Source organism: Trachypithecus francoisi, unplaced genomic scaffold (genome assembly GCF_009764315.1).
Source record: "Trachypithecus francoisi isolate TF-2019V2 unplaced genomic scaffold, Tfra_2.0 Lachesis_group5, whole genome shotgun sequence".
Taxonomy (NCBI): domain Eukaryota; kingdom Metazoa; phylum Chordata; class Mammalia; order Primates; family Cercopithecidae; genus Trachypithecus; species Trachypithecus francoisi.
Window position 1 is genome coordinate 149,128,405 of NW_022681470.1, and position 26,375 is coordinate 149,154,779.

Consider the following 26,375-nt stretch of genomic DNA (forward strand, 5'->3'; position numbering starts at 1 on the left):
CCAGCGAGCGGCGGGCTCCGCGGAGGGGCGGGCGGAGGCGCGGGGCGGGGGGAGTCGGAGCGGGCGAGAGACCGTGAGAGGCACGGGGACAGTCAGAGACCCCGAAACCCCAACTCCCGCCCCCGCCTCGATGGGGGCCCCCGGGGCGACCCCAGCCACCGGGGAGGGGAGGACGGGACCGCCGCCGCCGCAGGCCCGGAGAGAGGAGGACGCGACCCCCGAGCCCCGCCAGCCGCTCGCGCAGACCTGAGACCCCCGAGACCCCCGGCGGGAGGAGGCGGCGCCCGGGAGGCGGGGACGGTGCGCGGGGCCTGCGGAGGACGCGCGGAGACAAAGAGCCCCCGCCCCTGGCGCGGCGTCTGGGCTGCGGCGTCTGGGCGCGCGCGGGGGTCTCCGGGCCGGACCCTCCCCCTCCCCTCCCTCCTCCCCTCCCCCTCCCCGGCTCCCCGCCCCGCCCCACGGAGGAGACTCGCTTTGTGCTGGGCGCCGGCCGCGCCAGGTGAGGGGCTCGAGGCGGGGGGCGCGGACCCAGCCTCCTCCGCCGCCCGGAACCCCCGTTCTCCCGGACGCCCCCCACCCCCACACGGGGACCGGCTCCCGCCCCGAGAGCCCCAGGCCAGGCCGGCCCCGCCCTCCTCGCAGATCCCGGCCCCGACCCCCCGATCCCGGGTGTGGGGGCGCCCGGAAGCCGCGTCCTGGGCCGGGGCGCGGGGAGGCCGCGCCGACGCCGCTCTCTCCAGCCTCAGTTTCCCCGGCCGCCCCTCCCCCGCCGGCGCCGGCCGCCGTGCCCCCCCGGGTTCCGCCTGCGCGCCCCCCTCCAGCGCCGCTTTCTCCCCTCCAGCCACGGCCTGCGGCGCCCGCGGCACCATGATCTCCAAGGAGAAGAACAAGATCCCGAAGGACAGCATGACGCTCCTGCCCTGCTTCTACTTCGTGGAGGTGGGTGGGGGTCGCGCTGGGGGCGGGGGAGACGCCTCGGTTCCGCCCGCACGCAGAGACCCCCCGCTGGGGGACCGGAGCGGGCACAGCTGCCCCCGCAGTGGCCTGGGGCGGGGCAGGACCGGGGTGCCCGGCGATGGGGGGCGGGGCAGAGGACTTGGGTTCTGCAGGTCGACTAGGAGCTCCAGAGGCACCGAAGGGGGTCCGGGCCGTGGGAACTGGGCAGATGCTGGGAGGGGAGCCCTTGTAACCGAGGTGTGGTCAGAGCTCACAGGAGAAGCTGGGGACCAGGGGGCTGGGGGCCTGGAGGGGTGGGGAGGCCGGAGGGGGTGGGGCTGGGTGCAGGTGCCCGCGCTCCGAAGCCCCTGGGTCTGAGTTCATCTCTGCTAATGTGAGGCTGGTGCCCCTAACCTCTCTGGGCCTCCTCTTTTCCACCGATGGAGCTGACAGGAATTAATATTTACAGAATATGGAAAACTGTTGGGCACATAGTGAGGAGTTTATGACAAAAATGGAACCCCCTACCCTGTGCGGTGGCTCAGGCCTGGAATCCCAGCACTTTGGGAGGCCAAGGTGGGCGGATCACCTGTGGTCAGGAGATCAAGAGCAGCCTGGGAACATGGTGAAAACCTGTCTCCATTAAAAATACAACAATTAGGCTGGGCGCGGTGGCTCACTGCTGTAATCCCAGCACTTTGGGAGACTGAGGCGGGTGGATCACCTGAGGTCAGGAGTTCAAGACCAGCCTGGCTAACAGGGTGAAACCCCGTCTCTACTAAAAATTCAAAAAATTAGCCAGGTATAGTGGCAGGTGCCTGTAATCCCAGCTACTTGGGAGACTGGGGCAGGAGAATCGCTTGAACCCAGGAGGTGGAGGTTGCAGTGAGCAGAGATCATGCCACTGCACTCCAGCCTGGGCAACAGAGCAAGGCCCTGTCTTAAGGAAAAAAAAAAAAAAGACAATAAATGCAATAAATGGAGCCCCCTGCCCTGTGCTGTGGCTCCCGTTTGTAGTCCCAACACTTTGGGAGACCGAAGTGGGAGGATTGCTTGAGGCCAGGAGTTTGAGACCAGCCTAGGTAACACAGCGAGATCCCATCTCTACAAAAAAAAAAAATTAAAATATTAGCTGGGCGTGTGGTGCGTGCCTTTATTCTCAGCTACTTAGGAGGCCCAGATGGGAGGATTGCTGGAACCCAGGAAGTTGAGGCTGTAGTGAGTTGTGATCGCACCACCGCACTCCATCCTGGATGACAGAGACCCTGTCTCTAAAATTAAAAAGCTAATAAAAAATAATAATAAAAATAAAAATAAAAAAATAAAATTAAAAAGCTACCATTTGGCGCACACCTGGCTCAGGATGGTAAAGTAACTTCAGGCCGGGGAGGTGGCTCCTGTCTGCGATCTCAACACTTTGGGAGGCCCAGGCAGATGGATTGCTTGAGCCCAAGCGTTCAAGACCAGCCTGGGCAACATGGCAAAAACCCCGTCTCTACAAAACAACTGAAAGAATAGCGGGGCGTGGTGGTGTGCCGCTGAGGGCTCAGTTACGTAGGAGCTTGAGGTGGAAGATGACTTGAGCCCAGGTGGCAGAGGTTGCATTGAGCCAAGATCACACCACTGCATTCCAGCCTGGGTGACGGAGCCAGACCCCATCTCAAAAAATAAAATAACTAATCCATCCTTGCATGTCAGGCCAGGAAAACTGGCTCTAGTGATGGACCTTCCAGAGCCTAGAGAGCCTAGATGGAAGACGGGACCCCAGACAAGGAAACAGCGACCCATGCAGGTCACGGGGCCCGCGGCTGGCCTGTAATCTGTTACCTCACACCTGGACAAGTGGGTTCCTCCCCAACACAGTATTATTGAGTTGTCCACATCACTTCGTAGAAAATCTGTTTATTTTTAGAAATTGCATTTAAATTCCTGTTGCAGGACGGGCGCGGTGGCTCACACCTGTAATCCCAGCACTTTGGGAGGCTGAGGTGGGCAGATCACCTGAGGTCGGGAGTTTGAGACCAGCCTGGCCAACATGGTGAAGCCTCATCTCTACTAAAAATACAGAAATTAGCTGGGCATGGTGGTGGTAGTGGTGGGCGCCTGTAATCCCAGCAACTCGGGAGGCTGAGGCAGGAGAATCGCTTGAACCCAGGAGGCAGAGGTTGGGGTGAGCCGAGATCGCACCACTGCACTCCAGCCTGGGTGACAGAGCCATACTCCATCTCAAAAAACATAAAAATAGGCCGAGTGCAGTGGCTCATGCCTGTAATCCCAGCACTTTGGGAGGCCAAGGCGGGCGGATCACGAGGTCAGAAGATAAGACCATCGTGGCTAACACGGTGAAAACCTGTCTCTACTGAAAATACAAAAAATTAGCCAGGTATGGTTGTGGGTGCCTATAGTCCCAGCTACTTGGGAGGCTGAGGCAGGAGAATGGCGTGAACCCTGGAGGCGGAGCTTGCAGTGAGCAGAGATCACGCCACTGCACTCCAGCCTGGGTGACAGAGCAAGACTCAAGACTCCGTCTCAAATTAAATATATATATATATATATTTCCTCAAGTGATCTTCCTGCCTCGGTCTCCCAAAGCACTGGAATTACAGGTGTGAGTCACTGCGCTCGGCCTTAATTTTTTTTTTTGAGACAGAGTCTCGCTCTGTTGCCCAGGCTGGAGTGCAGTGGCCAGATCTCAGCTCACTGCAAGCTCCGCCTCCCGGGTTCACGCCATTCTCCTGCCTCAGCCTCCCGAGTAGCTGGGACTACAGGCGCCCGCCACCTTGCCCAGCTAGTTTTTTGTATTTTTTAGTAGAGATGGGGTTTCAGCGTGTTAGCCAGGATGGTCTCGATCTCCTGACCTCGTGATCCGCCTGTCTCGGCTTCCCAAAGTGCTGGGATTACAGGCTTGAGCCACCATGCCCGGCCAACCGTAATTATTGTTATTGTTTTATTTATTACTATTATTTTTTGAGATGGAGTCTTGCTCTCTTGCCCAAGCTGGAGTGCACTGGCACAATCTCAGCTCACTGCCACCGCCACTTTTTGACCTCAAGAAATTCTCCCGCCTCAGCCTCCCAAGTAGCTGAGACTACAGGCATCCACCACCACACTGGGCTAATTTTTGCATTTTTGGTAGAGATGGGGTTTCACCATGTTGATCAGGCTGATCTCAAACTCCTGACCTCAGGTGATCCGCCCACCTCGACCTCCCAAAGTGCTGGGATTACAGGCGTGAGCCACCGCGCCCAACCAGTTAGGTGTTTTTAAGGCCACGCCCAGGCCCCACCTCAAACCCTCCCCCGGGCTTGATACTGTCTGCCCGCCCAGCACAATCATGCTGATGATGAGAGTGGAGAGAACAAGTGCATATTTGCCAGGAGCCTCTTCCCACATTGACTCATCTCCACCTGAGCCCTTGGCACAGGAGGTCTGCTGGCCGCCCACAGGTTAAAAGGGGTGGTTTTCAAACCAGGTGTCAGGTGCAAACAAACGGTGTTACCCACTTTCCACGTCTGCCCCGGGCCTCATGCCTGCATGCAGCAGGTGCTCAATGAATGCTCACGGGACATGAACTCAGCTCCCTCCACCCCATTCCACCCTGGGATGTTCAGTGATGGCTTTTCCCTTCCTGGAGCGCCCAGCCCTGACCTGTGCCCTCCCCAGGGCTGGGCTGAGGGCTGATCCCTGCTAAGATGCCATAACAAAGCAGGAAATATGACTGGGGCCATGCCCGAGGGAGGTCACTCACGCCTGTAACCCCAGCAATTCAGGAGGCTGAGGCAGGTGGATTACTTAAGGTCAGAAGTTCGAGACCAGCCTGGGCAACATGGTGAAACCCCGCCTCTACTAAAAATACAAAAAATTAGCCAGACGTGGTAGTGCATGCTTGTAATCCCAGCTACTTGGAAGGCTGAGGTGGGAGGATCGCTTGAACCTGGAGACAGAGGTTGCAGTGAGCCAAGATTGCACCACTGCTCTCCAGGCTGTGTGACAGAGTGGGGGGAAGAAAAAAGGATTGAGGCCATGACTGGGTGCCGTGGCTCATGCCTCTGATCCCAGCACTTTGGAAGGCCAAGGCGGGTGTATCGCTTGAGCCCAGGAGTTCGAGACCAGTCTGGGCAACATGATGATACCCCATCTCTACTAAAAATACAAAAACCCGGGAGGCGGAGGCTGCAGGGCACCACTGCACTGAAGCCTGGGCAACAGAGCAAGACTGTTGTGGATGGACAGATGGGTGGATAGATGGGTGGGTGGGTGGGTGGGTGGATGGATGAATGAATAGCTGGGTAATGAATGGATGGATGGACTGTTGGGTGGGTGGGTAGATGGATGGGTACCGTTGGGTGCGCGGGTGGATGATGGATGGATGGATGAATGAACGGCTGGGTAATGAATGAATGGATGGATGGACAGTTGGATGGATGGGTAAGTGGATAGACGGGAGGGTGGGTGGGTGGGTAGATAGGTGGTTGGGTGGGTGGATGGATGGACAGTTGGGTGGGTGGATGGATGGACAGTTGGGTGGGTGGATAGATGGATGGGTACCGTTGGGTGCGTGGGTGGATGATAGATGGATGGATGGATAATGGATGGATGGATGGATGGATGGATGGATGGATGGATGGACAGCTGGATGGATGCATGGGTAGGTGGATAGATGGGAGAGTGGGTGGGTGGGTAGATAGGTGGTTGGGTGGGTGGATGGATGGACATTTGGGTGGGGGGGTAGATGGATGGGTACCATTGGGTGCATGGGTGGATGGATGGATGCATGAATGAATGGCTGGGTAATGGATGGATGGATGGATGGATGGATGGACAGGTGGATGGATGGGTAGGTGGATACATGGGTGGGTGGGTGGGTAGATGGATGGGTACTGTTGGGTGTGGGGTGGATGATAGATGGATGGATGGATGAATGAGTGGCTGGGTAATGAATGGATGGATGGATGGATGGATGGATGGATGGACAGCTGGGTGGGTGGATAAATGGATGGGTACCGTCAGGTGCGTGGGTGGAGGATGGGGGAATGGATGATGGGTGGGTAGGTAGATGAATAGATGGATGGTTCCCAGTGGGTGGATGGGTGGGTGATGGGTCAGTGAGTGGGTGGATGTTGGGGGCATAGGTGTTTGGGTGGATGGGTGGGTGGCTGTGTGGTGTGTAGATGGTCGAGTTATGGATGGATGAATAATTCATGGGGGAAAGAGTGGCTGGGAGTGAGTTGGATCTGTGGGTGGGTGAGTGAAACCGTGGATGGCCCTGATTTCATGGAGGACTGGACAGACACCTCCATGAGGGAGAGCAGGGTGAACCTGGCTGGCCTTGTGCCCACAGCTGCCCATAGTGGCTTCCTCCATCGTATCCCTGTACTTCTTGGAGCTGACCGACCTCTTCAAGCCGGCCAACGTGGGCTTCCAGTGCTATGACCGCACTCTCTCCATGCCCTATGTGGAGACCAACGAGGAGCTCATCCCGCTGCTGATGCTACTCAGCTTGGCCTTCGCGGCCCCTGCTGCCTCGGTGAGCACCCACACTGGGGCCTGTGCCAGCCTGTGGGCACCATGGCTGGCAGCCTGCCTGAGCGCCCTCTCCCTGTGGGCACTGCGGCCTGAGCGCTCCCTCCTTGTTGGCAGATCATGGTGGCCGAGGGCATATTGTACTGTCTGCAGTCCCGGCTGTGGGGCCGCGCTGGGGGGCCCACCGGGGCGGAGGGCAGCATCAACGCCGGTGGCTGCAACTTCAACTCCTTCCTGCGGCGGACCGTGCGGTTTGTGGGTGAGTTACCAGATGCGCCCCAACCCTGAGCTGAGTCCACATGCAGGGCTGGGGCTGTCCCGGGTCCCAGCTCCGCGCCTGGCCGAGCCTTCCGCCCCGCAGGTGTCCACGTGTTTGGCCTGTGCGCCACAGCCCTGGTGACAGACGTGATCCAGCTGGCCACGGGTTACCACACTCCCTTCTTCCTCACCGTCTGCAAGCCCAACTACACTCTCCTGGGCACGTCCTGCGAGGTCAACCCCTACATCACGCAGGACATCTGCTCCGGCCACGACACCCATGCCATCCTGTCTGCACGGTGAGTTGGAGCCCCAACTCCCCTGGCTGGGAGCCCTCTTCCACCCCTGGGAACATGTGGGGAAACGGAGGCACAGCGAGGCCACTGGAACTGGGGTCCCCGGGTGGGTGAGGCTCACGCTGGACGCCTCTTACAGGAAGACCTTCCCGTCGCAGCACGCCACACTGTCGGCCTTCGCCGCGGTCTACGTGTCGGTGAGTCCAGCCCCCCTCTGCCCTGCTCAGGGCCTCTTGCTGGCCCACGGGGAGCCCTCCTTGACCCCAACCCCCACGCCCCCAGATGTACTTCAACTCCGTCATCTCCGACACCACCAAGCTGCTGAAACCCGTCCTGGTCTTCGCCTTTGCCATCGCCGCGGGCGTGTGCGGGCTTACGCAGATCACGCAGTACCGCAGCCACCCGGCGGATGTGTATGCCGGCTTCCTCATCGGGGCAGGCATCGCTGCCTACCTGGTGAGCGGCAGGTTCTGAGGGGGGTTGGCATGGGTGCCCATGGGGTCTGAGTGGGGAGGCTGGCCCAGGGGTTCTGACGGGGGAGGCAGGCTTAGGGGGTCTGGCGGGGAAGGTTGGTGGTCTGAGGGGGGAGGCATGGGTGCCCAGGGCGCCTCGGGGGAGGTACGGGTGACCAGGGTGTCTGAGGGGGAGGCATGGGTGCCCGGGGGTCTTAGGGGGAGGCATGGGTGCTCAGGGTGTCTGAGGGGGAGGCATGGGTGCCCGGGGGTCTTAGGGGGAGGCATGGGTGCCCAGGGCGCCTCGGGGGAGGCACGGGTGCCCAGGGCGTCTGAGGGGGAGGCATGGGTGCCCGGGGGTCTTAGGGGGAAGGCATGGGTGCGGAAGTGTCTCACCCTTGGAATGCTGGAGTCAGAATCTCGTGGGCTCAGACCTGCCAGATGTGCCCGGTCAGCGACCTTGAGGTGGGAACTGGTCCCACTGGACAAGGGCTTGCCACCCCCCTCCCCTGGCCCAAAGCCCCCCACGATTAGAGGAGAGGAACCGTCTGAGCCCCAGGGCTCACCCCCAGACCCCTCTCCCCGCCAGGCCTGCCACGCGGTGGGCAACTTCCAGGCCCCACCTGCAGAGAAGCCCGCGGCCCCGGCCCCCGCCAAGGACGCGCTGCGGGCCCTGACACAGCGGGGCCACGACTCGGTTTATCAGCAGAACAAGTCGGTGAGCACCGACGAGCTGGGGCCCCCGGGGCGGCTGGAGGGCGCGCCCCGGCCCGTGGCCCGCGAGAAGACCTCACTGGGCAGCCTGAAGCGCGCCAGCGTGGACGTGGACCTGCTGGCCCCGCGCAGCCCCATGGCCAAGGAGAACATGGTGACCTTCAGCCACACGCTGCCCCGGGCCAGCGCGCCGTCGCTGGACGACCCCGCGCGCCGCCACATGACCATCCACGTGCCACTGGACGCCTCGCGCTCCAAGCAGCTCATCAGCGAGTGGAAGCAGAAGAGCCTGGAGGGCCGCGGCCTGGGGCTGCCCGACGACGCCAGCCCCGGGCACCTGCGCGCGCCAGCCGAGCCCATGGCGGAGGAGGAGGAAGACGAGGAGGAGGAAGAGGAGGAGGAGGAGGAGGAGGAAGAGGACGAGGAGGAGGGCCCGGCCCCACCCTCGCTCTACCCCACCGTGCAGGCGCGGCCGGGGCTGGGGCCTCGGGTCATCCTCCCGCCGCGCGCGGGGCCGCCGCCGCCGCTCGTGCACATCCCCGAGGAGGGAGCGCAGGCGGGGGCCGGCCTGTCCCCCAAAAGCGGCGCCGGGGTGCGCGCCAAGTGGCTCATGATGGCCGAGAAGAGCGGGGCGGCCGTGGCCAACCCTCCGCGGCTGCTACAGGTCATCGCCATGTCCAAGGCCCCGGGCGCGCCGGGCCCCAAGGCGGCCGAGACGGCGTCGTCGTCCAGCGCCAGCTCCGACTCCTCGCAGTACCGGTCGCCGTCGGACCGCGACTCCGCCAGCATCGTGACCATCGACGCGCACGCGCCGCACCACCCCGTGGTGCACCTGTCGGCCGGCGGCGCGCCCTGGGAGTGGAAGGCGGCGGGCGGCGGGGCCAAGGCAGAGGCCGACGGCGGCTACGAGCTGGGGGACCTGGCGCGCGGCTTCCGCGGCGGGGCCAAGCCCCCGGGCGTGTCCCCCGGCTCGTCGGTCAGCGACGTGGACCAGGAGGAGCCGCGGTTCGGGGCCGTGGCCACCGTCAACCTGGCCACGGGCGAGGGGCTGCCCCCGCTGGGCGCGGCCGACGGGGCGCTGGGCCCGGGCAGCCGGGAGTCCACGCTGCGGCGCCACGCGGGCGGCCTGGGGCTGGGGGAGCGCGAGGCGGAGGCCGAGGCCGAGAGCTACTTCCGCAAGATGCAGGCGCGCCGCTTCCCCGACTAGCGCGGCGGGGCCGGGAGCGGGCGGGGGGCGGGCCGGGGGCGCGGGCGGCAGCGCGGGTGCTCAATAAAGCGGCGGAAACCCGGTTCCGGCTCTTGGTCGTTCGCTCTGGCCCGCACGCCCCACGCGGGGACCCTCCCTCCGCGCCGGGCCCACCCGGCGCTTCCGCGGACACCCGGGTACGAGCCGGGACCGCCCCGAGCACAGAAAGAGGAAACCAGCAATGCAGGCGGACAGAGCGAGGATACAGAAGATTTATTCGAAGTCCAGGTACAGACTGGCCAACCTGCCTCTACAGCGCCACAGCGAACACAGGGCTAGACAAGGGAGGAGTTCATCAAACGGTTTTAATCGGTTCTCCGCGTCACAAGCCATCGGGTAAGGCAACGGAATGTGCGTGGGGTCCCTGTGGCTCCGCGGTCAATACTGAGCCTGGAACTGCTGTTAGCAAAATATACATCTGTGTCACCATAAAAAACCGCGCCGCCGCCCCTCGGGTCTCACAACAGGTATAAAAAATTATAAATATTTACACCCTTGTTACACTCTTCGCGGAAAGGGGATCCTAGGAGAGCCCCGGGACAGGACGCGGGGGCGGGAGAAAGCACAGTGAAGACAGGAGCGGCCCGCCTGCCGGGTCCCAGCATCAGAGGCAAGCGCAACACAGAAATGAGACTTTGGTCCAAAATTTGAAGGAAAAACCCTGAAGTTGGAGAGCAAGTTTTCTAGGGACTGCAGGTGAAGGTGTGGTGTAAGGCAACCGGAGGCGATGCCAGAGGCGGCGACGCGCCCGCCCCTTCCCTGAAGCTCAGGGGCTCTAAGATCGGACCGGGGCTCCCTGTGCCTGACCCGCTGGGCGGCCCCGCCTGCTCTCTGGAAACTGGGTCCTGCCTGTGACTTAATTACAAGGAATAAAATAAAAGTAACAGCATACAAGGTAATACCACAAGGAAGTTTAGATTACACTCATACCATTGTATCATTTTGCTATAAAAAGTTACTTAAAACTATTTCTTTTGCATATAAATGAAAAAAGATTAGAATATTTGGTCAACTGGAAATATTGCTAGGCACAGACGTCTGCAACTGCAAAGTATATAATACAGAGATTATGACGACCAGCTCCGCAGCTGGAGCAGTGGGGAGCCCGCCCGGGGGCAGCAGGGAAGGCCCTGGGGGCAGGGTGGGGCAATCATGACTTGATTACAGGGCTGGGGTTGGGGAGTCGCAGCCGCGGCCGGCGAGCCCCAGGTACATGATCCTGCAGGAGCCGGCCAGGCCTCCTGCCTTTCTCTGGTGTGACCTCCGCCCCTTGGGTCCCCAGGACACCCCGGGGAGGGGTGTGGCTGCAGGAAGGCAGGGTTTTTAAGGCACAAGGAAGCCGAGTTGTGGTCGGGGCACCCACCTGCAGGCCCCACCAAGGCACGGCCCCGAGGGTCTGGCCCCGGGGGTGGAGGGCTGGGACTCCCGCTGCCACAGTCACCAAGAGCCTGAGCTGTCCCCGTCACCGCAGGGTTAGCAAGTGAACTAGATTTAATTTTTTTAAAAACAGGTAAACTGATTTCTCTTTAAAAAAATAGAATCTCTGGTCTGTTAAGGTCACTTCAGCTGCTTTTTAAAGTGGCTTTTTTCTGGAATGATGGAAGTTGTCGCCAGCGGGCCGGCCACGGGGCCTGTGCCCCTAGATGGTGGACTTGGAGAAGGAGACCCGCAGGTGGTGGTTCTCCCCGAGGTCATGGTTGTGCAGGTCAATGAGGGCCTGGACCGCCTCCTCCACAGAGCCCATCTGGATCAGCGCCATCTTGCGGTCCTTCCTGCAAGACATGGGGTCAGGGCCGGCCACAGGGCAGCCCCGGGAGAGCCAGGCACCGTCCGCCTCGTACTCACTGGAAGAACTTGAATCCTTTGACGACGCCCCCATTGCTGGAGAACAGAACCTTGAGATCCTCCTCGGAGACGGAGGGTCTGTGGGAGGAGAAGGTGTTAGCCTGGGGCCGGGTAGGGGGACGTCCAAGAAGGTCAGCGAGGCTTTCCCCATACTAGTTTTCTGAGTGGCCAGGGAAGGTGTAGGGCCTTTTAGGACCTCAGAAATGGAACATCGAATCACGCCCACAATGGCCTGAAGCAGCTTCTAATGAAACCAGCACCCACAGGTTTGCAGAAGCAGAGGACCACGCTCCTCCCCCTTTTTTCTGTTTCAAGACAGAGTCTTGCTTTGTCACCCAGGCCGGAATGCAGCGGAGCCATCTTGGCTTACAACCTCCGCCTCCCAGGTTCAAGTGATTCTCCTGCTGAGCCTCCCAAGTAGCTGGGATTACAAGGTGCACGGCACCACGCCAGGCTAATTTTTTTATTTTTAGTAAAGAGAGGGTTTCACCAGGTTGGCCAGGCTGGTCTCGAACTCCTGACCTCAGGTGATCTGCCTACCTCAGCCTCCTAAAGTGCTGGAATCACAGGCGTGAGCCACTCTGCCAGGCTCCTTGTTACTTTTCTAATAAACATTTCACAAGTAATGTGTTAAATATCAAAGGGCTTACTATAGGTTGACATACTTGGGGCCAGATGTACCTGCATTTCCACATATTTGCATTATGTATTTTTTTGAAACAGGGTCTCACTCTGTTGCCCAGCCTGGAGGGTGGCAGTCACAGCTCACTGCAGCAACCTCAGACCCCTGAGCTCAAAGTGAACCTCCCACCTCAGCCTCCAAACCCCAAGGAGCTGGGCCCTGAGGTGCACACCACCACTCTTGGCTACTTTTTTTTTTTTTTTTTTTTTTTTTTTTTTTTTGTTGAGACGGAGTCTCGCTGTGTCGCCCAGGCTGGAGTGCAGTGGCCGGATCTCAGCTCACTGCAAGCTCCGCCTCCCGGGTTTTACGCCATTCTCTCGCCTCAGCCTCCCGAGTAGCTGGGACTACAGGCGCCCGCCATCTCGCCCGGCTAATTTTTTTTTGTATTTTTTTAGTAGAGACGGGGTTTCACCGTGTTAGCCAGGATGGTCTCGATCTCCTGACCTCGTGATCCGCCCGTCTCGGCCTCCCAAAGTGCTGGGATTACAGGCTTGAGCCACCGCGCCCGGCCTCTTGGCTACTTTTAACCAATTTTTCTTGTAGAAACAGGAGTCTCACTTTATTGCTCAGGCTGGTCTTGGGTTCAAGAAGATCCCCTGCCCGGCCCCACATTGCGCTGGGATTATAAAGGTGTGCATTAGGCCAGGGGCGGTGGCTCCCACCTGTAATCCCAGCACTTTGGGAGACCGAGGTGGGCAGATCACAAGGTCAGGAGATCGAGACCATCCTGGCTAACACGGTGAAACCCTGTTTCCTGGCCGGGCGCGGTGGCTCAAGCCTGTAATCCCAGCACTTTGGGAGGCCGAGACGGGCGGATCACGAGGTCAGGAAATCGAGACCATCCTGGCTAATACGGTGAAACCCCGTCTCTACTAAAAAATACAAAAGACGAGGCGGGCGCCTGTAGTCCCAGCTACTCGGGAGGCTGAGGCAGGAGAATGGCGTAAACCCGAGAGGCGGAGCTTGCAGTGAGCTGAGAACCGGCCACTGCACTCCAGCCTGGGCGGCAGAGCAAGACTCCGTCTCAGAAAAATAAAAATAAAAATAAAAAAAACCCCGTTTCCACTAAAAATACAAAAAACTAGCCAGGAATGGCGGTGGGCGCCTGTAGTCCCAGCTACTCTGGAGGCTGAGGCAGAAGAATGGCGTGAACCCGGGAGACAGAGCTTGCAGTGAGCAGAGATCGCGCCACTGCACTCCAGCCTGGACAATAGAGCCAGACTCCATCTCAAAAAAAAAAATTAAACGTGGCCAGACACGGTGGCTCACGCCTGTAATCCCAGCATTTTGGGAGGCGGAGGCGGGCGGATCATGAGGTCAGGAGTTCGAGACCAGCCTGGCCAATATAGTGAAACCCCCATCTCTACTAAAAATAAGAAAATTAGCCGGGCATGGTGGTGGGCACCTGTAGTCCCAGCTACTCTGGAAGCTGAGGCAGGACAATTGCTTTGAACCCAAGACGCAGAGGATGCAGTGAATCGAGATCCTTCCACTGTACTCCAGCCAAGACGACAGAGCACAACTCCGTCTCAAAAAATAAAAACAAATAAATGTGTGCATTCTACATTCTCACAGCGGAGTGTCCCCTAAGCCAAAAAACCAAACCCTTCCAAGTGTCCAACGATCCCTCCCTTGAGCATCCCCCAGCTCAAGCTTCAGGCCTTGCAGTACTTCAGGTTTGGGCTAAGAGGTGTCCGACCTGCACTCTGGAAATGGCAGAAGTTCACAGGCCGAGGCGGCAGGACAGCCACGCAGAGCCCTGGCCCGGCCCCGTGCCCGCCCCCCGCCAGCACTCACGGGATGTTGGAGAGGTGCAGCGTGGCTGAGGGCGGGAATATGTTCTGGAAGTTCTTGGAGCCCGGCTTCTTGAAGCGGTGCAGGGGCGAGTTGCCATAGTCCTTGGTCAGGCCCTGGTCCTCCTGGCCCTCGCGGGGCAGCTGCACGTTCTGGTGCTTCGAGAGTGTGATGCGGATGGGCTTTCCGTGCAGTCTGTGCCCATTCAGGTGGCTCATGGCTGGCGATAGCAGCACCCGTGTGACCAAGTGCCCGAGAGGGAGCAGCCCCTGCCCCCACCGCCCCCAGGGCTGCCCCGGCCTCTTACCCAGCTGAGCCTGGTTGCCATCCGCCATCTGCACCAGGGCGTTCTCCTTCTTATTGAACAGGATCTTCACGCGCTGCACGTCGCCGTAGACGCCTTCAAAAGCCCAGGAACAGGGCCTGAGTCGCCTGCCGCCCGCCCCGCCCATGTCCCTGTCAGCCCTGACCCCGCATCCACCCCCCACAAGGCCCGGCTCAGCCCGGCCGGGTTTGCTTTATCGGCCACTGCGGAGCTGCGTCTCGCAGCCACAGGGCGTGCTAACAGGAGCAGCTCCGTTCAGCAAAGTCATAGCATCCAGGACAGGTAAGCTGCCAGCAGGTGGCCACGGTAGCCTATGCCACCGACAGGTCTAACTCTGAAAAGCATGCAGGGCGATAAACCATGCGTACGTATCTACGGGACCAAATAAAATACGCAAACCGAAAGCAAACCATAAAACGAGGCCGATGCCACGGAGCATCAGAGTGCCAAACCGCAAACTCATAATACGTCTCAGGGCATCAAAATCATCTCAATTAAATGAAAACAAGGTAATAAAAGTGTGAATGATAACATACCGAAAAGAATAAAGAGGCTTTGGGGTGTGACTCTCTTTAGAGACAGCAGAGCAAGGCAGCGGAGGGACAGGGGAGAGGGAGAGGTCAAGGGGGGCGAGTTGCCAATCGTCCACACGAGGAAGACAGTCCCCGCAGGCGTGCAGTGGTTCATGGATGATGAAGTTGTCAGGATGTTAATATTCAAGGGCAGGTTGGTTTCCGGAGAGCAGGGTTTGAGGGGGAATTTTTGTTTTTATTTGTTTATGTTTTTGTTTTGTTTCAAGCAACAACAGGAAGCAGAAGTACCGTGCAGTCAGTTGGCAAAGAAATTCCGGATCAGGGCAAGAAAAAAAATTGGGAAAGGGGAAGGGGAGAAAAGAAAAAAAGTAGCAAAAAAACACAGGTCAGTAAATACATAAGAAAATCAGGTAGTGTTCTATCAGTCACACTCCACACACATTCCAGTTACAGGTTTACCAAGGGGCACACGGTAAGAAAAGCGCCTTCACTCACGCCGGGAGAGACAGCACTGCTGGAGGGGCTCCCAGAAGCTGATCCCCACCACGCCCCCCAGGAGCGCGGGTGCAGCTCTGCTCCCGGCCACCTCAGCCAAGCCCTGCAGCAGCGCTGTCTCCCACGGCTGCGGCACAAGTCAGTCTCTAAGGACGATGACACAGGCGTGAAGGGAGATGGAGTCTGTTAGTGCACGGCCTCGCCGTGGGTCCCCTGGCTCAGGAGCTGGAGGGACAGCACCGGGCTCGTGGTAAGAGGCAGAGGCAGGGAGTGCGCCCTGTGCCCCGCGAGGGAGGGCCAGGGTGGACACCACCTTGAGGAAATCACAGGAGTTGCCAAGTAACAGAACAGCCTGAAATACTGATTCCAGGGAGATCCCATCCATCAAGTTCCGTACTCTGAGCCTCTAGTTTTACCCAAGCTCTCCCTGAGGGGGATTTAACCATTCTGAGAAATAACAGATCCACCAGCTAAGTAAGTGACAGGCTCTGGTGCCACAGGGGCCGCCCACACCCTGCCGCACTAACGCTGTGTGTCCCGGGGACCAGCAGGGCAGCCTGCTGGGGCTCTGAACGGCACACCCTGCTCAATTCCAAGTAATTTTTACATTGCCTTTGGGTAACAAAAATAATTCATTCTGCCTATCATAGAAGTGAAAACGCAAACCAAGATGTGAATTCAGGAAAACAGGAAAACTCAAGCCATCTTGGGAGAGGAGGGTCTCAGCGCTGCAGCAGAGGAGCTGCTGGGGCAGAGGCGCAGACACAGCAAGGGGCGGCGCTGCTCCGGGACCCAAGACCGAGCACAACATCCCCTGCTCGTACCTCTGGGTTGAGGTTGCTGACCAGCAATACAGAATTTCCTGCCCCCGCCAGGCCCGGGATGGCGATCCGGCCTGCCGCTGCAGCTGCTGCCGCCGCCGAGGGGATAGCCAGGGGGGCCAGGGCTCCGTGGACGTTGGGAACGGAAAGGCCTGGAAAGGTAGAAGGTAAGATGAGCAGCGGCACCCCCACTCCACCGCAGAGTAGGAGAGGCCGACGCTCCCCGTCCTCATGCACCGAGGAGCCGCGCGGGAGGCGGCCCTGGCTCTGGCCCTACCCCGGGTGCCTGTGGGGTCGCCCGACCCCCGCACAGCCACCCGCTGGCTCCTGCACCAGCGCCCGCCTCTCCTCACAGCACGGGCCGTGCCGGGCTTGGACTCATCTGCATGCGCCCACAGCACAGAAAAGCTCCGGCTCCGCCAGCACAGACACGAGGCCCTCGGCAAGCAGGGCCTGTCCCGGGACCACCGCGCATGCGTGCCCATGCCTCCATGCAGACAAGGCGGCCGCGGGGCGGCACGCGCTGCTCCGTCCACGGCCAGCACTCGGGCGGCCCGGTCCCGGTCCCAGAAGGGAAGCAGGAGGCCGGCCACGCACACACGTCCCGCCGCCGGTCATGCTCCTCAGCCTCGGGCCACGCGCTTACCCGGCCACTCAAATTCAACTACTAGGGACACATCCCTCCAACCACTGGCGGTCCTCGCGCTCGCCCGGAGGTGCTTGAAGGGAACCAGACCACAAAAACTGTGCGGTTAGTGGCTTCTGGCGGGCGCCATCCACACGTGCGCCTCCACTGCCCTGTCCTACCGCTGCCCTGGCCAAGCCTGCTCTGTGGACGTGGCGTCCCCTCTCCCGGGAAGGGCCCCTGACCTGGCACTCGAGTGCCCAGTCCGCCCAGGCTGCCGCCGTGGCTGCGGAGCTGCCTGGGAAGGTGGTGTGGGCATGCAGTCGCCGGGGAACCAAGACCAAGCGTTTGAATACCTGCAGCTTGAGGAATGGCAAAGGTGGGAGGGAAACCAGCTCCTGCATACGGAGAGGCTGAGATTATACCAGGTGCACCTAGAAATAAATGAGACACTAATCATCGCACCCACAACCTCCACCGCGAGCGGGCGCTGTGCTGGGGGATGGGCCCCAACCCGGCTGGCGGGCGGCCCCAGCAGAGCCTTCGCGGGCAGATCCGCTGCTCTAGGGGGGCCGTGGTCCCGACGTAGGCGGCACTGGACTGTGCTGTGCTGGCCGTGCAGAGAGCAGCAGGTGCATCACCCTGGTGCAGGGCCGGGCCCGGGCCGCTGGGGTTCCGGACTGAGCGGCCCTCACAGACCACGCTGCACACTGGCGCCACGTCGGGCAGCCTCTTACCGAAGGCCGCGGCCATGGTCTGGTCCAGCGAGGGCTGGCTGTCCCCGGAGGGCAGGTCTGGGCGCGTGTAGTCGCGGCTCTTGTCATTGTTGTACTTGACGTTGAGGCTGGTGAGCTTGGAAAAGTCGATGCGCAGCGTGCAGCAGGCATTGTAGATGTTCTGCCCGTCCAGCGACTGAGGGGAGAGGCAGCGTGAGATGCGGCCAGGCCAGGGCCAGGGCCAGGGTGGGCGCCATCCTGGGAGCCCCACTCACCAGCTTGGCGTGCTGGGCGCTCACGGGGTCCGCGTACTGCAGCAGGGCCTGGAACTGGTTGTTCTTGGTGAAGGTGATGATCTTCAACACTGTGCCAAACTTGGAAAAAATCTGCAGGTCCCAGGCCACAGCATGAGCTCCTGTCTGGCGCCCACCAGCCCTGCCAGACCCCTCCCGTGGGCCTGCGCCCACAGCAACAGCAGCCTGACCGAGCCCGTGCAGCCCTGGGACCTCACCTGGTGCAGCACATCCAGGGTCACGGGGTAGAAGAGGTTCTCCACGATGATCCTGAGCACGGGGCTCTGCCCAGCCATCGCCATTCCTGCGTCCACAGCCGCCGCCGAGGCAGCCAAGGCCAGGTTCCCCGACTGGACAGAGTTCACAGCCTGCAGGGCCGCCTGCGCCCGCTGTGGGAGGCATCGCCGTGAGTCCCTGTCCCCTGAGGCCAGGCCCACCCCCCGAGGTCCCCGGGCTGCTGGGGTCCGCTGCAGGGCCACGCACCGCCTGGTTGGGAGAGCTGTCGGTCTTCAGCTCCTTGTGGTTGGAGAACTGGATGTAGATGGGCTGGCCGCGCAACACTGGCGTCACCGAGGTGTAGTAGTTCACCATGGTGTTGGCAGCCTCCTCCGTGTTCATCTCGATGAAGGCCTGTGGGGGAGGCAGTGAGCGCGGGGCCCTCCTCCTCCCCGCCTGCGCGGTGCAAGCGCCCCGAGAAGCGCGGCTCAGATACCTGGTTTTTCCCCTTCAGCATCAGGAGGTTGGTGACCTTCCCAAAGGGCAGCCCCAGGGAGATGACCTCTCCTTCTGTGACGTCGATGGGGAGCTTCCGGATGTGGATCACTCTGGAGGGGACGCCGGCGCTTCTGCTGTCACCTTTGAACTTTTTGCTGTCATTTCCATTTGCTGAAAAGGGGGTGCCGTGAGAAGCAGGCATCAACTCGGAGGAGCCCACAGAGCCAGGTCCCTGCCCTCCTCCTAGAGCCTGCCTGCCACGGAGACCAGCCCTGAGCCCCAGGAGGATGCACGTGAACCAGCGGCACGAGGCCAAGGCCTGCACAGTCGGGACCCCTGCTCCTGACAGCTGCTGACAACCCGCCCACAGGTCCAAGTGCGGGCCTGGACCACCATCCAGCACCTCCCCAGGAATTCTCTGTAGCAAGAACTTAGACCTGGACCTGCCGCATGGACCAGGGGCCCTGCCGTTTGAGATGAAAGGTGGAGTCCCAGAGCAAGAAGAAAGGTTGTTCCAGGGAAAGACACCCCCAGGCCTTGCCCTGGGCTAAGTCCAGGCCTTACCTGCCGAGTTGCTGCTGCTCATGATAAACGGTCCGTTAGTGACACAAGTAGAGAAAAGCTCGTCAGATCCCCGCTGCAAGAGAAGGGACAACGCTGAGCTGCACTTCCCGCCAGGCCAGAGCCTCCCTTCCCCACCGGCCGGCCCCGCTCCCACTTGGGCTGCCTGGGGTCCCAGACCCCCAACCCACACCCAAACTTCCACGGCAGGGCAGCCCGAGCACAGACCCAGGCCTGTCTCCAGAAACACCCCCAGCCCATGGACGCGCACAGCACCCCACAGTTCCACAATCAAGACACTGCTCCTTTTTCCAAACTCGGGAAGCCCTAGGGCACTCAGCCAGTGTGGCGCTGGGAGGTCTCAGCTACAGAGGGCACCGCATATACTATCTCCACAGCCAACTCTGCTGTGGACGTGGCCTCACTGGGCTGCCGGCCGCCCTGGGCGCAGGCCTGGGCCTCAGCCACCAGCCAGCAGGGCAGGCGACCCGCTCCATGGAGCCAGCCTCCCCAGCAGCACAAGGCAGGGCCCAGGCAGCTGACCTCACTTCTGGTGGCCTCCCAGGAGAACCAAACTACAGCAGCGCCTCACTGGCTCCCGCAGAGGCCCCTCCCTCCTGTCTTCCAGCCCCGTAAAGGAAACCCGACCCCCGCCTCCGCACACTCGAGACCCAGGACGAGACCTGGCCTCCCTGCGTAGTGACCTGGTGGTGCTGTGGCCGTGCCTGGGCCGGGGGAGCTCTACAGCGGCCCATCATGTCTCACCTGTCCATTTTCTCTCCAGGAACAATCTATTCACTCGTTATTTCTATGTAACTGAATCAACTTCTAGGAAGAATTACACTAGACTGATCCTAGGCTCAGAACGGCAGACGCCCCCCCCAACGCAAGGATTGAAGACACACGTTTATTCAAAGAGTGAAATTGGAGGAGACGTTGGTTACGGCCCTTAGTTACACAGAAAACAAAGCCCAGGTCTGAGGACCTTGGAGCACAGGCGCTTGGTCTGCAAAGCCGGACTCCGCAGGCACCCAGCGCAGCACCCAGGCCCCCAGGACAGAGCCATCCCAGGGAACAAAGGAGCTTCCATCTCCCATATCAGGAGTGAGGCCAAGAGCCTGCCCCCACCTACTGAGGGGCCCAGGGCCATCGCATCAGAAGGAACTAGTGGATGTCACGCCCTGTCCCCCCTCGCAGCCCCCAGCTCCATGCGCCCCCACGCCCAGTCAAAGAGCCCCCACCCATGCTGGCCTCCCCGAGCCTGCACTTGGATGGTCTTCCCTTAAGGCCGCCTCCCCTCCACCCACGTTCAGCTCCACTCCTGCCCTGACCCCATCCGGGGCTCTCTGCTGGTCCCTCTGCTGGCCCTGGTTATAGAGCTTCCAGGAAGGAAGGAAGGAAGGACGGAAGGAAGGAAGGACGGAAGGAAGGAAGGAAGGAGGAGGACGGAAGGAAGGACGGAAGGAAGGAAGGACGGACGGAAGGAAGGAAGGAAGGACGGAAGGAAGGAAGGAAGGAAGGAAGGAAGGAAGGACGGACGGAGGGAGGCAGGGAGGGAGAGAGGGAAGGAGGGAAGGAGGGAGGGAGGGAGGGAGGGAGGGAAGGAGGGAAGGAGGGAAGGAGGGAGGAGGGAGGAAGGAGGGAAGGGAAGGAGGGAAGGAGGAAGGAAGGAGGGAAGAAAGGAAGGAGGGAAGGAGGGAAGGAAGGAAGGAAGGAGGGAAGGAGGAGGGAGGGAGGGAAGGAAGGAAGGAGGAAGGAAGGAGGAAGGAGGGAAGGAGGAAGGAGGGAAGGAGGGAAGGAGGGAAGGCGGGAAGGCCTCCAAAGCTTCCCCACATGAGACTCCAGCACCTGCTCCAGGACAGGAGACAGGGAACAGGGCTGCCCCGCCAATGCGACTTCTAACTGCAGCCTTGAGCCTCCAGGCCAACCCCCCAAGCACCCAGGGCGTCACCAAACAAGCAGTCGAGAAGCCCCGAGGGCTAGAACCAGGAATCGCTCAGGCTCCACAGGCCCGGCGCCCACCCAAATGCCACCTGTCAGTCCCCAAGACTTTAGGATCAAAGAATGAACAGAAGTGTCCACCGTTAGGGAGGCCGAGGTTCCGGCCGGACGCAAATGAAGCCAAATGCTGAAAACAGACTCTCGAGTCCTCTTTCTACTTCCAGAGTCCGGGGCCCTCTGTGAGCACAGGGCGGGGCTGCACAGGCCCAGGGCAAACAGTCAGCAGCCCCAGGTGGAAACCACGCAATCGGAAAACACAGGAGTGCCAGGACGGAAGGATGGGAGGCAAGGTGCACCTGAGACGCAGAGACACAGAGTCTCCAGCCTCCGTCCCCCGTCCCCCACAGGAAGTCGTTTCCTGTCTCCTCTCCCCTCCAGCTCAGAGGCTGGGGGAGCCCAGAAGCCGACCATCTAGGACACCAGGGCTGGTGCTCCCCCGAGCTGGACAGCGGCCAGGCGCCCATGCGGCTCCCATGTGCTAGCTGCACAAACCTTAAAAAGGGCATCTTGGACCCTGTCTTTGACTGGAGTGGTGGGCGGGGCCGTTTCCTCGGAGCAGTCTCCTTGGCCGCCTGCCTGAAGCCCTAATCTCATTCCCATGGGCAAGTGGCCTGGCATGCCCACAACCGTCTGTGGCAGCAAACCCCACGCCTGCCCGGGCGGCACAGGCCAGCTTGGCTCAGCTCAGCAGCGCCCCAGTAGAATGAAAGGGACACCTGGAGGCTCTGAGGCTTCACAGGGCAGCAAGCAGGAGACACAAGCTGGGCCGGGCGCCTCCACTTCCTTCACAGCAGCTGCCAGACACCCCAGGAGGGTCCCTTCAAGGCACCTGTCCTGGAGCACAGGGACTGACAGGAAACGCCCCAAGACCTCCCAGTGGGCAGCATGGGTCCCAAGCGTCTTCAACCCCACACTGAACAGGAGTTGCTCTGTCCGGGACTAAAGGACAGCGTGGCCAGGTGTGGGCCCAGGTCAGCTGAGGGTTCCCTGGCGCTGGAGGACGATCACCCAGGTCAGGGTACTGCCCCGTCCTCCTACCAGGGCCTGCACCCAGCAGGGGCCCTGACACCGCCCCGTGGCAAAATCCCTCCCTGCACCAGAGCCCGCAGGCTTCCATCCTGTCCTGGCTCAGCTTCAATGTCCCGGCCATCAAGCCCCCTAGAACTCCAGAGGAGGGCTGCAGGACCCCCCGATGGAAGCTGAGGGCCACTCCAGCTGGAATGCAGCCTCATAGAAGCAAGGAAAAGAGAACTGCCTGCAAGCCAGACACATCGAGGGATTGCTGCAAATGCTTCAGATGAAAGTCCCTCTCCCTCCTCCCACACTGAACAAACAGGTTTTATCTCCAGGAAGATGGGGCAGGCAGCCTGTAAAGACAGCAGTCCACTTGGGAAAAACCGAAACCCGGCCCAGGCACCACCGCAGACTGACCAGAAACCAGAGGGTTCAGGCTGCCACCGCTGTGGGCTCACCCTGCAGGAGGCTCTTGGGGGACAAGCCCTGAAGTCGGGAGCCCCTCAACCCACAATGACCAGCACAATTATTAACCAACCACCCCAGCTAAGCGAGGACCACAGCTCCCTCAGAATCACTGGCCTCCCCAGGACCTTATTCTCCAGGTTCTCACCCCCTTTCCTCACACTTGCTTAGCCCTGGCCTCACCCTCCACGGGGAAGCAGTGCCCCTGCCTTCCAGCCCTGGCTGCAAGATTCACAGACACTTGAGATCTGGCACATTCGTTTTTCTCTTGCCCCAAACGCCATCTTTGACAGCTTACTGTTGTTCTCACCAGATGCCATCAGAAGACACTTAATGCCAGCTGGGTCTAGTGGCTCACAACTGTAATCCCAGCACTCTAGGAGGCTAAGGGGAGTGGATCACCTGAGGTCAGGAGTTCCAGACCAGCCTGGCCAACAATTGTGAAACTCCGTGTTTATTAAAAAATATATACATATATACAAAAATTAGCCGGGCATGATGGTGGGCACCTGGAATCCTGGCTACTCAGGAGGCAGAGGCAGGAGAATCGCTTGAACCCAGGAGGTGGAGGGTGTGGTGAGCCGAGATCGCACCACTGCACTCCTGCCTGGTGACAAAGCCAAGACTTCGTCTCAAAAAAAAAAAAACAACTTAATGTCAAAAGCAACCAGTAAATGCCCATCCCAGCCACGCACACACACTGGGTCTGCCCAGGTCCCTCCACAGCCAGGTGGCTCTTTTCTTATCCAAACCAAGAGTCTCCCCGGCAGCTACAGCAGGAGGTATCCCGCTTAGCTTAACGGCCTCTTCCCTCTTCCTGCCTCAGGGACTGGAGGTTCCAAACGCAGGTATGGGGCATGCAGAGCCCTCGCTGCTGAGAGCAAGAACTGAAGAGTGGCTCGGATTCCAGACCTGAGGGGCGGCCAGCAAACCCAAGCCCCCTGGGGCTCAAACCCTACCACCCAACTTCAGATTCCAGACCAAGCGTAGTGTGCCCCTTAGGAAGAGAAAGGCGCTCTCCAGCCAACGCAGCAGCGCTGGGGGGCGGCCCCCGGGGTCAGCACAAGGTCAGAGGAGCGTCACGGAGAAGCCAAGTGAGAAGCGCCTACCTTTGTACCAACGGCTATATCTGGGACGATGCTGTGGAGAGAGAAAGGAGACAACGTTAGCCCGGTGGCCGCTCAGCAGCAGGCGCGCCCGGCTGGCCCGGGGCCAGGAGAGCCCGCAGGTCCCTGCAGCCGCCACCTCCGCGGGGCTCCCTCTGGCTGCGCGAGGCCCCGCTAGAGAAAGCTCAGAAGGGCAGGGAAGTGAGCCGTCCACTTGACTGCAACTTGAAAAGGGGCCACCATTGTCCTGTGGGGCCCCTCCCTCCCAGCAGGACCCTAGGCCCCACCTCTGGACCAGGCTCCACAAGTCCCCAAAGACACACCCCTCGGAAGCCCCGAGGATGCTAGATGCCGCTGAGAGGGTTCAGGGGCTGCTGTGTGCGTTCCACAAAGTTGGAAACGCCTGAGAAAGGCTGCAGCCCGCAAACTCACAGGCCTGGGCCAGAGCTTCCGCCCGGAGGGGGGTGGCGCCCCAAGAGGGTGACTCTCATCAGAGTGGAGCCCCATGCACCGAGGGCGGGTGGCGGCCGTGGAAACCGTCAATAAAAATAAAAATTAACAGACCGACCAGAACACAGCCTCAGTTACTGATCAACCCGAGCCCCGCCCGACCTGACTCTCCCTCCTCGGGACACCTCGGGGGGAAGGTGGGAAGAAAGCTGGGCTGCCCGAGGCCCTCCCTTCAGCCCCCGACCCAACAGGGAGCTCCCTACGGCGGCTACGGGGCCACTGCAACTCCCGGCGAGGGCCTGGGTGACTCGGAGCGCGCGTCGGAAGGGCAGTCTCCGGGAGGCGAGTGCGCGGCCCCAAGCCCGCGGTGCCGGGCCCGAGAGCGCGGAGGCCCCGTCCCGCCGTCTGCAGGACCCACCTGCCCTGAGGCATGCTAAGGGCTCAGACCCACTCTAGGGCTGCGCCTCTTCGCTATGACTCCACGGACTGCACGGACCACGTCCTAACAGACTTTCAAAAGTAACTGGGCCCAAGAAAAACTTCTCAGGAAGACGGAAAGAATGCGAAGCATCTCCAGCCTCTCCCGCTTCCTATTCCCAGGGAGGGCCTCGCGCAGGAAGCGCTCGGCGGGACACGGCCTTCCTGGAGGGGCTCCCACCCCTCCCGGGGAAGCCCGCCCCGCAAAGCCGCCCGGAAAGGCTGCCGCGGCCAGAGAGCCGGGAAGGCCCCTCCCCATGACGGCGCCCGCGGGGATCCCTGGAGAGGACTCTCCGACCCTGGGGCGGAGGACAGACCCCCGGGGCGGCCGCCTCTCTCCTGAGATCACCGAAACCCTTGGCCACGGCCCGGGGCGCAAGGGGAGCAGGGCGGGGAGCGCACAGCCTCCAGCCCGCGGCGAGGCTCTGGCGCCGGCTTTCCCTCCCGGCGGCCGCCCCAGCCCCGCCTGCGCTTCCGGGGCTGCGCCGGGGGCAGAGTCCGGGCGGCGGGAAAGGCGCGCGCCCCCGACGGCAGCCGCGCGCGCGCGCTGGAGTCTACGGGGACGCGCGACGGGCTACGCAGGCGCACGAGGGGCGCGGACGGGAGGCGGGAAGGGCCATCCGGGCGGGCGCGCAAGGGCCGGACGGGAAGCGGGAAGGGCCGCGCGCCGCCGAGGCGGGGCAAAGGCGAAGTGCGGAGCCGCGCTCAGAGGGGGAGGGGCGCGGGAGGCCGCGTGCGCTCAGGACGGGGCGCGCGGGGGCCGGAAACGGGCCGGGCGGGGGACGGGAACGGGGACGCGGCCAGATCCCCGGGAAACCCCTGGCCCGCCCCGAGCCCGCTCCCGCCACGCGGAGAGGAAGGGGAGAGCCCGCCGCCCCCTCCCGCCCGGGCGGCGGCGAGATCGGCCCCGGGGAGGCCGGCGCGGCGGCGGGGACAGGGCTGCAGCGCGGGGAGGGCGGCGGGGCGCGGGGCGAGGTGCGACTCACCCGTCCATGGCACACAGAGCAGACCCGCGGGGGACGGAGTGGAGGCGCCGGAATAGCAGGAACCGACCCAACGGCTCCGAGTTATAGACTCACAAAATGGCGGAGACGCCCGCACACGTCCCCCGCGCGCGCTGCCCATTGGCTCTCGCCGTAGCCCGGGGGCGGGGAGAGCCCCGCGGGCCCCCGCCAGCGGCTCCCACTGGCCAGAAGGTCGTCCGGGGGCGGGACCCAGAGGAATCGAAGGCGTCAATTGGCGGAGGCGGTCATTCGTCAAGGCCGAAGGCGGAAACGGCCTATGGAGTCGGGGGAGGGAGAGAAAGTGGGAGCACGTGACGGCGTGTGAGCCAGTGAGCAAGTCGCCGTCTGGCGCGTGGCTTTGCGGGAGACGCCATCTTGAGATTGGGTACGTGGCGAGTCAGGCGGAGGGAAGCGTGCATGGCCCAGGCTGCTGCCATCTTGCAAGTGGGCAGGACCCGCCCGCCTGGGCCATGAGGGCAAAGGGAGTCGCGTCGCCATCTTGGAGTCGGGCAGGAAACCCGCAGGGCTCCATGTTGCTTGTGGGCACATGGCCAAAAAGTCCGATTCAAACTGAGCGTTCACGTCTGGGTGATCGCGCGGGGAGGGAAAGGCTGCATCGCCTCCCGGACTCGCCAGGGCTGTTTCCACAGTGGCCACAGAGACTGCGGACGCGCCATGATTCAGAGTCACCCCCGACCGTCCTTTGTTCGCCCGGAACAGCGAATCCCGACTGCGGGGATAGGGAAACTGAGTCCCGGGCCCCGCACAGTCCGCGGCCGCCCGCCTACAGCTGGGGAAACTGAGGCCTGGACCTTGAACAGTGGGCGGCCGCCCGCCTACAGCTGGGAAAACTGAGGCCTGGACCTTGTACAGTCCGCCGCCCACGGCCTAAAGCTGGGGAGACTGAGGTGCAGGCCACACACAGTCGACGGCCGCCCCGCCTACAGCTGGGGAAACTGAGGCCCAGGCCCTGTACAGTCCGAGGCCACCCGCCTACAGCTAGGGAAACTGAGGCACAGGCCACACACA

The 26,375-nt window shown here is 61.5% G+C and overlaps 2 protein-coding genes across 6 annotated transcripts; one reads left to right on the top strand and one right to left on the bottom strand.

The window, feature by feature from the left end:
* The first annotated feature begins 847 nt into the window (after positions 1 to 847).
* Positions 848 to 9,466, top strand: PLPPR3 (phospholipid phosphatase related 3). Its single transcript, XM_033200098.1, has 7 exons — positions 848 to 939; positions 6,278 to 6,463; positions 6,577 to 6,718; positions 6,821 to 7,016; positions 7,153 to 7,210; positions 7,296 to 7,469; positions 8,055 to 9,466. Exons 1-7 carry the CDS (start codon positions 868 to 870, stop codon positions 9,384 to 9,386), a joined length of 2,160 nt encoding a protein of 719 aa, XP_033055989.1. The 5' UTR covers positions 848 to 867; the 3' UTR covers positions 9,387 to 9,466.
* Positions 9,467 to 9,616: 150 nt separating this feature from the next.
* PTBP1 (polypyrimidine tract binding protein 1) lies at positions 9,617 to 25,471 on the bottom strand. 5 transcript variants are annotated; one of them, XM_033200092.1, is made up of 15 exons: positions 24,284 to 24,895; positions 23,419 to 23,449; positions 18,833 to 18,905; positions 18,267 to 18,439; positions 18,038 to 18,184; positions 17,773 to 17,943; positions 17,537 to 17,647; positions 17,283 to 17,457; positions 16,902 to 16,979; positions 15,924 to 16,072; positions 14,608 to 14,641; positions 14,054 to 14,146; positions 13,750 to 13,966; positions 11,271 to 11,348; positions 9,617 to 11,197 (listed from the first exon to the last, which is right to left on the bottom strand). In XM_033200092.1, exons 1-15 carry the CDS (start codon positions 24,295 to 24,297, stop codon positions 11,065 to 11,067), a joined length of 1,677 nt encoding a protein of 558 aa, XP_033055983.1. In that variant the 5' UTR covers positions 24,298 to 24,895; the 3' UTR covers positions 9,617 to 11,064. The 5 variants fall into 5 exon arrangements, with proteins under 5 accessions (XP_033055983.1, XP_033055985.1, XP_033055984.1 ...); XM_033200093.1 differs by lacking the exon at positions 24,284 to 24,895 and adding an exon at positions 25,329 to 25,471 and having other exon boundaries at positions 11,059 to 11,197; XM_033200094.1 differs by lacking the exon at positions 16,902 to 16,979.
* Positions 25,472 to 26,375: the final 904 nt, after the last annotated feature.

Excerpts from the sequence above, each read along its gene's own strand:
- PLPPR3 (XM_033200098.1), top strand. The coding sequence starts at position 868 with ATGATCTCCAAGGAGAAGAACAAGATCCCGAAGGACAGCATGACGCTC. Across the intron at positions 940-6,277 it reads CCTGCTTCTACTTCGTGGAG|CTGCCCATAGTGGCTTCCTC; the intron begins GTGGGTGGGGGT and ends TTGTGCCCACAG. Across the intron at positions 7,211-7,295 it reads TCGCCGCGGTCTACGTGTCG|ATGTACTTCAACTCCGTCAT; the intron begins GTGAGTCCAGCC and ends CCACGCCCCCAG.
- PTBP1 (XM_033200092.1), bottom strand. Across the intron at positions 18,906-23,418 it reads ATATAGCCGTTGGTACAAAG|CGGGGATCTGACGAGCTTTT; the intron begins GTAGGCGCTTCT and ends CTTCTCTTGCAG. Across the intron at positions 14,147-14,607 it reads AAGCCTCTTTATTCTTTTCG|GCGTCTACGGCGACGTGCAG; the intron begins GTATGTTATCAT and ends GGGCTTTTGAAG.